General features: G+C 37.0%; 1 protein-coding gene and 1 pseudogene across 5 annotated transcripts; one reads left to right on the top strand and one right to left on the bottom strand.

Annotated features, from left to right (window-relative positions):
• Nucleotides 1-170: 170 nt before the first annotated feature.
• LOC121744580 lies at nt 171-3,181 on the bottom strand (annotated as a pseudogene).
• Nucleotides 3,182-5,413: 2,232 nt separating this feature from the next.
• On the top strand, nt 5,414-10,971 carry LOC121744834 (probable serine/threonine-protein kinase DDB_G0282963). Of its 5 annotated transcripts, none has more exons than XM_042138494.1 (8): nt 5,414-5,505; nt 5,633-5,761; nt 5,830-6,045; nt 6,122-6,206; nt 6,948-7,304; nt 8,440-8,824; nt 10,594-10,671; nt 10,779-10,971. In XM_042138494.1, exons 5-8 carry the CDS (start codon nt 6,958-6,960, stop codon nt 10,830-10,832), a joined length of 864 nt encoding a protein of 287 aa, XP_041994428.1. In that variant the 5' UTR covers nt 5,414-5,505; nt 5,633-5,761; nt 5,830-6,045; nt 6,122-6,206; nt 6,948-6,957; the 3' UTR covers nt 10,833-10,971. The 5 variants fall into 5 exon arrangements, with proteins under 5 accessions (XP_041994428.1, XP_041994429.1, XP_041994431.1 ...); XM_042138495.1 differs by having other exon boundaries at nt 6,954-7,304; XM_042138497.1 differs by having other exon boundaries at nt 5,633-5,699.
• The last annotated feature ends 2,179 nt before the right edge of the window (nt 10,972-13,150 follow it).

Here is a 13,150-nt window from a genome sequence, read left to right on the forward strand (position 1 = left end):
TGAACACTGGTCTCGAAGTATCACCATCATAATATGCTCCGAACTCTCAAAAGATGAAAAGAAGCGTACATGAATCCTACAATTTATTTACCAAGTATAAATTGATATTCTCATCTCAAAACCTTGACATGGTAGAAATTTGAGAGAGCTCGCCTTTCATTTTTCGAAATCTAGTTCTTAAATGCAAATTTAAGTTTTGGTGACAGAAACAAAAAGAATGGCAGTATAGAGCCAAACAGTAGCTTGACCAACAGCCCGTCATCTGCAGCAGCAGCAGAGGGTGATATTGCCATGGCTGAAGGCAGGGCTTCAATCACTGCATCCGCCATGTCATTGATGAACGACGAAGTACAGTTTAAAGCTGGGACACGGCCCCAATGGATGATTCCTGATTCCAGAGCCAGTTCTTTGTACTCCATGTCGATCTCTTCAAGAGTTTCTATATCCTCACTTACGAAACTGCAAGTTGGAGAAACTCAGCATTTCAAACACAAGACTTTTAACACCACCATGAACCCACCCGTTCAATTTTGGGTTACAGATTAGATCGAGTATTTGAAGAACTATATGATGATAACACAAGCTCGAAATTGTTCAGTCCATCATATTACATGGTCAAACAGCTATATTAGTTCTATATATTGAAACTCTATTACTCTCTAAAACCTATCTATTGAAGCTGCCACCTCCTAAACTGAACTAAAATATTTTTCTTGCTGTCCATTCCCCATAATTTAGTGTTAATCACACTTGAAATCCAACCAAAATGAAATATTGAGTATTAACAAATGTTTTCATTTATAATGAATCTTGAAGAAATGGGAAGAGGCAACAATGGTCATAATGTTGTAGAAAGAGAGAGAGAGATTTGAGTCCTTAAAACAGTACCTCACAGGAACAGCCAGTAGGGATTTGATGCCCTGTTTGCCAAGCTCAACAAGAACTTCATCGGTATAGGGCTTCAACCATTGCACAGGTCCAACACGGCTCTGTTACATACGGCAAAGTACTTTAAAACTAGTGCAGTGCAAGTAAATGAAGCATGCACGAGCCATAGTCACTGAATATTAAAAGCTTAGCAATGCAACCATCCTGGTAAGCCAGTGTATGAGCATTGGGAACTCCTCTAGCTTTGAGTTCTTGCATTATCAAGAAAATACAGTCTTCCATCTGGTCCCTATAAGGATCACCAGCACTCTCAACGTAACTGACAGGAACTCCGTGGGCACTAAAAAATATCATAGCCTACACAATCGAGAAAGGCATAAACACTACGTTCATAGTAACAACGACAAGTGGACTAAAACTGCACTCTTCAAATTAGCCTTTAAAGAAAAAAAAAATCTAAAATAAAAGCTACCTCATCTGGTTTTGGGAACGTCTGTAATTCCTTTTCTCAATCAAGTCAGCCATAGACTTGATGTAGCCTTCTCGTTGATACCACGACTGTATGATAGCAACAGGTACTCCAGATAGATATTCGTCATTCCTGATATGAACCCAATTCAGTTAGGAAATTGATGCCATCATGGAGTATCATGTGATGAGTTGATAGAGAAATGAATCAATTGGGAATTCACCTAAACATGTCGCGTAGGACACGGATGCTCGACCCTGTTGTTGAAATGGAATATCCACAAGCCTTGTGATCCTGTGTCTCTTAATCTGTTGAAGGAAGGAACAAGTGATCAGATAATAATCGATGCAAGAAAATAAGTTTTGTGTGAAATTTTCAGCTTTTAACAAAGAGCATGTGCCAAAGTTCTTCAGAAAGCTGATAACAGCTAGAGGTTTCATAGCTAGCAAATTTGATTACACTGACTAAACGTACAACGTTTATGGCTGAAAAGTGATGATAGCTAGCGAAATCAACAACATAATTTGAGAAAACCACAATCATCGCATTTTAATGAATTACCTGATGAACTGCTTCCTCTGTAAAAGGGTGCCACTAACGCATCGCCACGTACACGTTAGCAGGAACATCCTTACCTTGCAGAGCCAACTTGATAGCATTAGCCTGCAAAAAATGAAGGAAACATCGTTGTGAGCCCGAATCAACCATGCCACGATTGAATCATGGAAATTCAAGTGGAGAAACGGAAAATTCTTAGATAAAATCGGATGAGTCCAACTAGAATAACGAAAATGTACCCACTTTGTTATTTCTTCCATCTATGGGAAAAACGCCACCCTCGTTGGCGTTTTATTAAGTAAAAACGCCAGCACGGTCGGCGTTTTACAATTTCGACTATTTTATACAAATACAGCTTAAAGTGTAACACGCCCACTTGGTTGGCGTGTTTAAATTAAAAACGCCATTCGTGTTGGCGTATTTAGCAAATTAGAAACGCCAACAAGATTGGCGTGTTTAAAGAAGACACGCCAGCGACGGTGGCGTGTTTCAATTTAAAAACGCCAACAAGGCTAGCGTGTTTAGACAGAATAATATATCAGCCTCTCCTCCCCCAAATAGCGAAACTCACACCACACACCTCGCGATTTTATCCAAAGCAGCGCCTCTTCGTCGCGATTTCGCCCTCTTCTCCGTGATTTTGCCCTCCCTCCATCAATCGGTGCTATTCTTCCCCATTTTCGTATACTTTTCGGTTAGTATGTTTATCTTTTACATTAATAGAGTAATTGTTGGATAGTTAGTTAGGGTTTGTAATGGGTTGTGAATTGAGTTGAAATATTGTTTTGAATTATTATTTAGCATATTGGCTTGTTTGAATGACATTATTGTTGATTAATAGTTGAGATATTGGTCTTTAGTTAGGGTATAAATTTGATTAAAAACCTAAACCCTAGTGTTGTTCTAGCTTAAAATTTGGACAACTTGATTTGGTTTATATGGGTTTTAAAGTGGTGTTGCATTATTTGAGTTTAGGTGTTACATTATTTGATATTGGTGTTCCATTTTGTGATATTGACTTAAATAGTATCCAAGTATTGAAATTGTTTAGGTTTGTGAATTGTTTAATTTGAATTGTAAATGTTGTGTAGGTGAACCATGGCATCATCTTCAAGTTCTCGTCGAAGACTCTTATGTGGTCCTGAGGACCCTTCCGTATTATATCTTCAGAGACAACACATCTCTAATAATATATGGGTAGGAGTTCTATCAGAAGACGTACGCTACAGAAGATACAAAGGAATCATTGAGGATGTTCCCATACATTCTCCCGTTTTGACAGTAATAGACGAGATGAGGTTCGGCAGGATATTGAGGTGTGGTCAACCAAAAGACATTGACCATCATCTTATCACCGCATTGATTGAACGATGGAGGCCAGAGACTCACACGTTTCACTTTTCAGTCGGTGAAGCGACAGTGATATTAGAAGACGTGGAGGTCTTATGGGGCCTCAAAGTTGACGGTGATGCTCTGACGGGTTAAACCCACTAAGGATGTCAACTATTGGAAGCAAATTTCTCTGGATTATCTTGGCTTTATTCCAGATGCAGTTGATTTGAAAGAAATGGTTTGGAAGCAGACAAGCTTTTCAAATTAACTAAGGATTGAGTTGAGTGATGAACACGAACAGTACATATATGCTCAACGTGCTCGTGTTTATTGTCTGTTGTTACTTGGTGGTCTGATGATCCCGAACGCATCCGGAAATAAAATTTCATTCTTCTACTTGCAATTTTTCATGGATGTAGAACGATGTGCTAGCTATAGCTGGGGTGGTGCGACTCTTGCTTGTTTGTACCACAATCTATGTGAATCTACCCTTGCAAAGAGGACCGGTGTCGGGGGAGCTCTTATTTTATTACAGCTGTGGGCTTAGGAGAGAATCCCAAATATTAGACCGCATATGCTAAATCCCGTGCCTATAGACTACGTACCATGTGCAGTCGCGTAAGTTGTTCACTAATTACTTTTTTTAAGCATAACTTTTATTAATTTCCGTGTTATTCGCTCATAATTTAATTTTTTTAGATGGACTGGTCCGGCATCATATGTAAAAGCACTCGGGCATTGCATTAAAAATGTCAGAGATCAGTTCTCCAGAATGCACGCCAACCAAGTAATTTACGTAACCTAATTTATTTTTTGTTTGCTGTTTTGATTGAATTTGATTTGACTAAATTTGTTTCATATGTAGTTTATTTGGAGGCCTTATGTCATGCGAAACCTGCCGGATGTTTGTATTGACGGTCGTCCTATATGGACATCAATCACAACCCTTATTTGCTGGAATCTGGTTGAGCCACACTTGCCACAGCGAGTGTTGCGATAATTTGGGATTGCCCAACCATATATCCCGCTTGTCAACCGGTTCCACGGAACTGATTTTGTGAAACAGGATCGTCGTGGCAAATCTGGCCGGAATTGGATTGAGTATCTGGGATTGTCCAACCGTATAACATACTGGGTCAGCAAACAAATTGAAAAAGAAAGGCTGAACATCATGTAGAGTATCTAGCCCTCCAAGATTAAGAGCATCTCCAATGGCGGCGAGCGGACAGGCTAGCCGATTTCCGGCGCTGGCCGGTCCGCTCGCCGAACCATTGCAACAGGCGAGCGCCATTTCGGTGAAAAAATCGGCGACCCGATGTCGATTTTCGGGCGCTGGCCGATCCGCTCGCCGGTCGGCTGGCCGCCATTGCAGATGGCGGCCACTGTGGAATCCGGCTCGATAGATCATAAGCGCGGCGTGCCCATGTCCTAGCGTAGAAAATTTTGGATGAGCATGGTAATTGTTCGGACAATTGTGATATTTTGCAAATGTAAAATTATTTAACTCTTTGGACGTTATATTGATGAGAATTGAGATATATACGGATATTCAACCATAGCTTGCTCCAGTTATAAGAACCCCTAGAGGTATGGAGTATAAGAAAATAAATTATCTAATTCTAAAATAAGAGTATTTCAGAAATAGATATTTTAGGAAATTGATTATTTCGCTATTTTTCCATTATGATTTAATTTCCATTAACCAAGCAAAAGGCATGAGGAAAGCTAAATGATATTCCTTCCGAGCACGAGTTTTAAGAAATGTAATGAAAAGTGAGTTGAAAAAGTTAATGGAATGTGGATCATAAATGAGAGTATAAATAAGCTAGTGTAATATGGCGTCCACTACAAAAAAATGGTAAAAAGTAAAATGAGACAAATTTTGTGGGACGAACGGAAATAGAAAAATTGGACAATCTTTGTGGGACTGGAGAGAGTAATTGATAATCAAAATATAAACGGCAAAATTAACGGAAATTTGGATTCCGTGAAACCCTTAACGCTGTTAACTAACTTATATGCGACACAGAAATGACGTCACGCGTCCAAAATGATAAGTCATCTACACCGTCGATTTATTTTCAACGGCCACAGATTGAAACTGAGAAACAGGGAGGTATAAAATGGTGGTTTCAGTTTGATGAGGAAATAAACAGAGTAATTTCGTTATATCTTTACCATTCATCAATTCAAGAGGCGTAGACGAACAGGCTGGAAGTGCCTCTCTCTCTCTCTAAATTATATGCCGTGAGCTCCTGGTGAGTGGAAATGTGGTGGATTGGATAATACGAAAGGATCTATCTAAACTTCTCGCTTCGTAGTTGTATGAACAAAACATTCTCAGTTTTTCGAGTTCAAGTTTGAATTGTGATTGTTGAATTACAGGTGCATTTTTGTAGCTATTAAAGGAGAAGGCGTCGAAGCTCGATTTGGATCAGAGGATTGTGGAATTGTTTGTATACTCCGATTGGATTTCTGATACGATTTTTTTGACTCCAGAGCTTCTGATAGATTGTATTCTCCATTTCTCTTGTTTTTTCATCGGTTTGTTTCGGAATTAATCTGGATTTTTTGCTCGACAGGTGCTGGAGATATATGATTACTTTCCTGCTTCATAAGATCTGAATTGGAAGCTGCTATTTGTCGTTGTTTCATCGTCAATAGTCATGCGAACGTTCGGAGACTCTTCTGGCGTGATTACTGTGAATTGACGTTTTTTCGCAGTAGATATGGTTTTGTGTTCGCCGCTTTTGAGACGATGATACGAATGCTTGGCTTAGAAATCCAGATTTCGTAAGGTAATTTGATTATTCGTTTTTGAAAAGATAAGCGTTGAATTTCCATTTTCATCAGCTTCTGTTCTCTCAATTGCAGATTCGGATGATTCTGTTTGCTGATGTATAAAATCTGGATTATCTGCTGAAGAACAGAGTGCAGTGAACAGAATTGAAGTTCTCCGGTAACGCAAATACTGTTTCAAAAAAATTTATGTCCTCATAATTTCAGTTTCGATCCTTCACCACAGTTTTCTCCATAAAATTTTCTGGTCAAATACAACCGTTTCTCTACGTTATTCCCCGTTCCCGTGCTAGAATCAGAGAACAATTCACCAAATCCTTCGTAGAATCCATTTGTCTGCATCTGTAGATCCTTTCAGCTTCCGATGTGAAGAATACTTTCATATTTTCTCAGCTAATTAGCTCAGGATGCAAAGCCAGAGCCTCCGAGTTACCACATTCACAAATTTTTCTCTCCTGAAAAAAATCTCATCACGAATAATGATGAAATCGAGCCCAGTGGCGGATCTAGGGGGGGCAGGAGGGGGCGGTCGCCCCCTCCGTGCGATTATTTTCCCCTTATCGGGACGTAAAATTACCATGTTCGCCCCCTCCGTTTGCCTCCGGCGTCACCCCGAACAACGAAAAGAATAGCCTTGTCCGCACTAAATCAAGCTAATACTATATATTCCGCCCCCTCCGATTCCGGATCCTGGATCCGCCACTGATCGAGCCCACTCCTTTTCGGTCAATTATGTCAATTGTTTGGTGGTTTCTCTCTCTCAAAACTATAGCAGAATTTAGATCACGAGCCATTCCTTCTATCTCCGTCGTTTTTCTTATTTCTGCAATCTCTCTCTAACTTCCGCTCATCCGTATCTACACACTCAAAAAGTTAATCACGTTGCTTTGTTTCTGTGAAGCTGCAGCCAGATGGAGAGGAAGAATTCGCAAGCGACCAATAGAGATGGTTTGCTGTACAGATCACTATCCAAGTCAGCCGCTACGACGTCGTCGGACTTCGTGCTGCAGTGGGGGAATCGGAAAAGGTTACGCTGTATGAAGGTCCACGCTAAGGGCGCTACAAATAACGACCCGGACGGTTCGGATCCGTCTCAGCGAGCAGCGGCCCGCGTGGACCGGCGGGTCGTTAGGTCTGATCTTCTCACCAATAACAATAACAACACTAGTAAAAATCCGATCCCGAATCCGCCTACCATCACCAATGGCTATCTGAACCTCCGCCACCGCTCCGCCTCGCCTTCTAATCGAATTCTCAGGTAACGTTTTTTTAACTTTTTTTTCTTTAAAGAATAAATGAATTGTTCTTCAATTGCGATTTGGGTGTCACGTGCCTACTCACGTGGGATTTTTGCTTTATTATACATTTAGTTCTCTTCTTTTTAATCTTTGATGTGAATTTGGATTAAAAGAGTAGTTCAAGCTTTGATATGAATTTGAATTAAAGGAGTAGCTCAAGCTTTGACTTGCTTGATCTAATGATCAGAAAAATATGCATATTCTTCTCGTGGAGTTAATGATTTTGCTCTTTTATGCACCGATTGAAGATTAGAGTTTGTAGTAGTAGTATTTTATTCCTGTGCGTACGTTCCTTTAGATGAAGATGATAATCTTCAACTGGAGTAAAATTAAAGGGACATGTTTCATGTTTAGAAAAGTATTAGGAATTGTTATAACACAAAACTGGCCTCTTCCTTTGGTCTACCATTTCTTGGTGGTGGCTTCATCATAGAATTCTATCATGATTATTTGCTAAATAATTAACATAAATTCATTTAATTTTGCTGAAAGGAGCTCCACAATTCCCATCACCGTTGAAGCTTGAATAAGCCTCCCCTTTGATATGTGGGCCTTCTATTTGTCTTGCTTTTCCATCGATGAATATTTGCTTTTCATTGTTAAATCCATATGTTAAGATTAAGACACGTAATCCTGCTTTGTTTGAGCAGCGTTATTGCGATTATGAATCATATAAATTCCAATCAATGGCCCATATTCCCCCTCAGAACCACCCTTTACTCTCTTTATTTCTATTACTACCTTTTTTTTTCATTTTTTGGTCCAAATCTATCATCTAAAATAGCAGCACATGTTTGGCCAACACACAGAGAGTCATCTCTTAATATCTTGACCACTTTTTTCTAAAATATAAAAGCTGTCCCAAAACCATAATAACCACACACATCCTCTCCCAACAACTCTCCTTTTTCTACGCATCACCAATCGCTCAAGGGTATTCAAGTAATTTAATCCCCATCCTGTTCCTTTTTTTTAACCTGAGTAACTTTTTTATTTTTGCTGTTAAATTTTCTTGATGTTATGTGATGATCTGTTTTTAATTTTTATAAAACATTTGAAAATGGAGCTTGATTCATATATGCTATCCTTTGCTAGAAATTCAGAGAGAGAAATTGGTATGAGAGGGAATAGCAATGGAGTGAGGGGGTTGGCCTCTCCGGATACAGGTGAAAGAAAAGCCACATCTACTAGCAATAATGCTCATAGCCACCACCATAATAACAAGACCAATAATAGCAATCACAGTCATGAAAACCACCATCACCAGGGCGGCGGTGGAGGTGGTTCTGGGTCATCGGAGAATGCCCATGATGCCAAAAAGGGCGACAGCGACGCAGCGGCACAACCGCCCGTGGTGTGGCCCAAGTTTGTGATTGCCTTGACCAACAAGGAGAAGGAGGAGGATTTCATGGCGATTAAAGGGTCCAAGCTCCCTCAACGCCCCAAGAAGCGAGCTAAGTTGATTCAACGCACACTCAATGTGAGTTTTTCCTTCCTTTTTCTCCCTCAATTATGCTTCACTTTTTATTTATTTATTACTACGTTATTATTGATACTTTAATTTCGAATTTGGTAGATAAGCAGGTAATTAATTAATTTCGAGTTTGGTAGATAAGCAGGTAATTAATTAGATATTGCAATGAGTGAATGATATGAAATTATTTTGTTACTTTTTTCTTGATTTTCCTTTCTGCAGTTGGATTTTTGTTCTGATTGAGTCAAAGTAAGAGGAATGATTCTTTAGCAAATTGAATTAAATTCGACAAATGGCTTGAAATTAAAAGAGTAAGTGAAATTAAATGAAAATTAATGGGGAAGGATTGGATTTCGTATGAAAATTAATGGGGAAGGATTGGATTTCGGATACGAATATCTTGCTAAACTATTAAAGTTTGGTCATTTTTGTGTAATGACTGATAAAAGGAGGGGCAGAAGAAATAATTTGTACAAAAATTTACGACTTTATATTTAAGATTCAACGCTGTAGTTTCAATAATGGAATGAAAATGAAAATTAATACAGTTTCAATTATTTGTCATGCCTACTTATTGATCTTATAAATATTGTCTCAATAATTAATAGTATTAGGAAAAATATAGGAAGTCTTGGTCTTGGAGTCTAAATCATTTCCAAGCAACAATTAATCTATCACACTATCAATTAATTTCAAATATTATCATGCAAATTTGAACTTGAGTAATCAAACACAGCTATCAGTAGCTAATATTATAAATGGTATTGGCATTTAAGATTTGATATATGTATAAAAACAATTAGTATTATAATGGTATTCAGATTTGAGAGTAATATTGGTGTATAAACAAACATGATATTGCCATATTGGTATTTAGACGTATCCCTTTTGATGGAAGGATGGTACTAATTAATTGCTAGGTAGTGATAGCCATGTGGGGGCTGTGACATTCATGAACGTGGCTTGCACGTGTCGCACCGATACAGATAAAACGACAGCCTCTTCTCACATTAATTATTAATATTATTATTGTTTATTTGAATAAATTGACAAAACTTCACAATCGAGAAAGAGAAGGGTAAAAAAGTTGAGAAAATAAAAAATCATCTCCTACTATTTTTTATCGTCACCATTTAACTTGTGCTTACATTTCTTAGATTGAATACTTCTTTTTGAGTTGTTTTAAGGTAATTGAGTTGTAGTAGTATTTTTTTATTGAAAAAATTGTTATATTTTTTTTTATTTTATTTTATTATTCAATTAACCTTTAATTATACATTTCTTATATTTCATACTCTAAAAGAAACTAGTTTAGGACATATGCCATAGAGAGTAAAAAATATTGCATGATATCAGTGGTAGGCACATTGTATTTATACTGTAATTGGATTTTTGTTACTTTAGTAAGTACTACTCTATATATTTGTAATAATGTAATTAGTTCTTATATTTTGTTAGCTAATTATTAAGTGATCCGTATATTAAAGTGAACTGTAAAATAATGAATAAAGCATATTGATAATGAAAAACGAAAAGTAACTTTTTTCTAATAATAAGAAAATGTGTTTTGAAAGGAACCTGCCCCATCCCAATCGCATTCCTAATTTTGTTTGCCTTGTGCGATGTGTCTTATGTGCTTCACGTGAAGAAAAAACAGACTTTATGATTGATTTACAGCTAATTGAAATTAAGATTTTATGATTTTACCTTTCGATGCCATTTATTATTCTATGAGATATTTTAATAAACTGACCAAATTTTCTTGCATTTGGAAGCTTGTGAGTCCGGGTACTTGGCTATGCGATTTGACCCTCGAACGTTACGAGGTCCGTGAGAAGAAGGTTTCCAAGAAGGTATTTTGTCCTAATTTACTTTTAGATATTTAAATAAATTAATATTTGATTTGTTAATTATTTATCTTTGAATTTGGTGTGAATTATAGATTATTTTTATTTTTCAGAGACCAAGAGGGTTGAGAGCTATGGGAAACATGATCGAATCAGACTCCGAGTAGAAGGAATGTTAGGGTTTGAGGACTGAGAAGTGTATTTAAATTAATTTAAATTGAAGAAAAAACAACTAAAAATTCATGGGAGATGAGAAATGAGATTGTGAAATTATTTCTAAGCATCATATTAGTTGCCAACTCAAAATTGCTTCATGCCTAAAACAAATCTTGAACCATTATTATTTGTAAAAATTGCTCTATTACTCAATTTTGTCTAAGTTCTAATTATGTAAAACATCTCAACAAGGATAAAAACAAATTGTATTGTTCCTTGGCTATTGCAAGAGTTTTGTTCAGTGAAAATTTCTAAATCCCCGAAATGTAGAATAGTTTTCCCTGAAAATTTTCATTTCTTCAAATTTGATGTTCGAACTGCATTAGCTTCAATAAATACTGATGTTTCCTGCTATTAGCTTTTATCCTAATCAATCAAGCAAGACCTCTAAGTTGATTAAATACATGGTAGATACATTCCACCAAGATTAAAGCAGTCATTAATGCGGCTGATGATAGTATTCTAAATTCAAAAGTTATGATGGAGCACAAACTTTCGCAGCGATTAAAAGCTTGATTTATTAGGAAAATCAAAATAAATTACTAGTACAAAATTACTAAAGACGGATTAAGAAAATAGGATGAAATATGGGTTTTAAGGACTGGAGTTTATATCTTCAACCATTTACAATAAACTTAAACTCATTTTTTAGTATATGCTGCACCAAAAATTAGTTTTACTCCATCCATTCATACCAAATTTAAAATTTACATCATTTTTGAATTTTTGTCTCAGAAATTTTTTAAGGAACAACATATTTGATGTTGTTTAACAAAAAAACCAAAAAATAGGTTTGAGTTTGATGTATGATTAGAAAAGTTCTCAACTCATTTTTGTTGTATGATTGAAAATGATCTAAAGTTAAAATTTGAGTATTTTGAGTTGGTTTAGCTTTATTTTTAGGTCAGATAAAGTATTGTTTCAGTTACAATGTTACTACAGCCAAAAGTAAAATAAAACCTTTTTAACAGTACTAAATTTCCTCGATTTTGATTTAAAATTTTACATTATGTAGGAGTATATGATTATTGGAGTAGTATGTGCAAGAAATTTGGCTTTGATTAAACTAATTCCATTTCAACCTCAAACTAGTTTTCAAAATTGAAAAACACATGAAATAATCAAGATGTTGACCTACCGAATTCGAAGAATCCGATGCAATTGGCAAATCACGATCAAGACAAAAAGTTCTTACAAATAATCGCGACATATTTCATCATATAATTCGATATAAACCTTGAAATTAAAACGAAGAGTTTCTATTTACAGAAAAAATAATGTCTTTTATTACGGCGCAGATAGTTTATGGTGATTCTGAAATATATTTACTCAATTCAATTGTGATTTCAACTTAAATGAAATGAAATGTAATGTAAACACCACTATTCACTCACCCAGAAACAGTAGTATTAATATAATCAAATACTACTAGCATAATATAAATAGCAAATACATACAAGAAGTAAATAAATAATGTATATCGAGCAGAAATCAAACTCCAGAACAAATCGCATCAGATCTGCACAATCACTCATCAAATCCCTAAACCATCCCTCTATAAACACCTAAATACGTATGCATAAAAACCTCAGATCCTGAGCGCAGATCCGAACACCAGCGACGCCACCGCGAGAGCGCAGCCTACGGCGAACGACGGCGCTGCCACTCCGGCGGAGGAAGCAGGAGCGGGCGCCGGCGCCTCCTGCGCTACCGCGGTTCCGACGACAGCCAAAATCGCTGCCACGACCATGAAAGCTCCGCTCTTAGAAACCGCCATTGCGCTGTTGAAATGTGATTGGAACGTTTAACGGTGTGCTAGAGCGAGAGAGAAGAGAAACGGCTGAGCTGAGGAGAGAAAATGTGAGTGTGACAGTTATATATAGGCGGAAGGGATTCGGGCAGCAGCTAGGTTGTACGGGCAGCTGCCCCGCCCGAGCTGTATAGACTGGCGAGTGGCGGAGAGACAGCTCGGGTGATACGACGACGTATTGACCTTTGGTTGGCAGAAGAGGTCGTTTACCTATAATTATTTTACTAGGAAATTTATAATTATAAATTAAAATATTTGAAGGTTTAAAAGCATCAAATTTATTAAGAAGACAGACTAAAGAGAGAGAAAAATGAGTGTATATATCAAATAAGAATCATAATAAACTTATTGTCATAATAGAATTGCTGCTTATAAGATTATGAAAAAAGTAAATTGAGATTTAAGAACTTATTATAGAAGAAATTTTAGAAATATTAACGCATATTTTCACCATTTATA

Source organism: Salvia splendens, chromosome 8 (genome assembly GCF_004379255.2).
Source record: "Salvia splendens isolate huo1 chromosome 8, SspV2, whole genome shotgun sequence".
Classification (NCBI taxonomy): domain Eukaryota; kingdom Viridiplantae; phylum Streptophyta; class Magnoliopsida; order Lamiales; family Lamiaceae; genus Salvia; species Salvia splendens.

Bases quoted from the DNA above. Each gene is read 5' to 3' on its own strand.
- LOC121744834 (XM_042138496.1), top strand. From the start codon at position 6,958: ATGGAGAGGAAGAATTCGCAAGCGACCAATAGAGATGGTTTGCTGTAC. The intron at 8,825-10,593 runs GTGAGTTTTTCC...TGCATTTGGAAG, and splicing joins TGATTCAACGCACACTCAAT to CTTGTGAGTCCGGGTACTTG. The intron at 10,672-10,778 runs GTATTTTGTCCT...TTTATTTTTCAG, and splicing joins AGAAGAAGGTTTCCAAGAAG to AGACCAAGAGGGTTGAGAGC.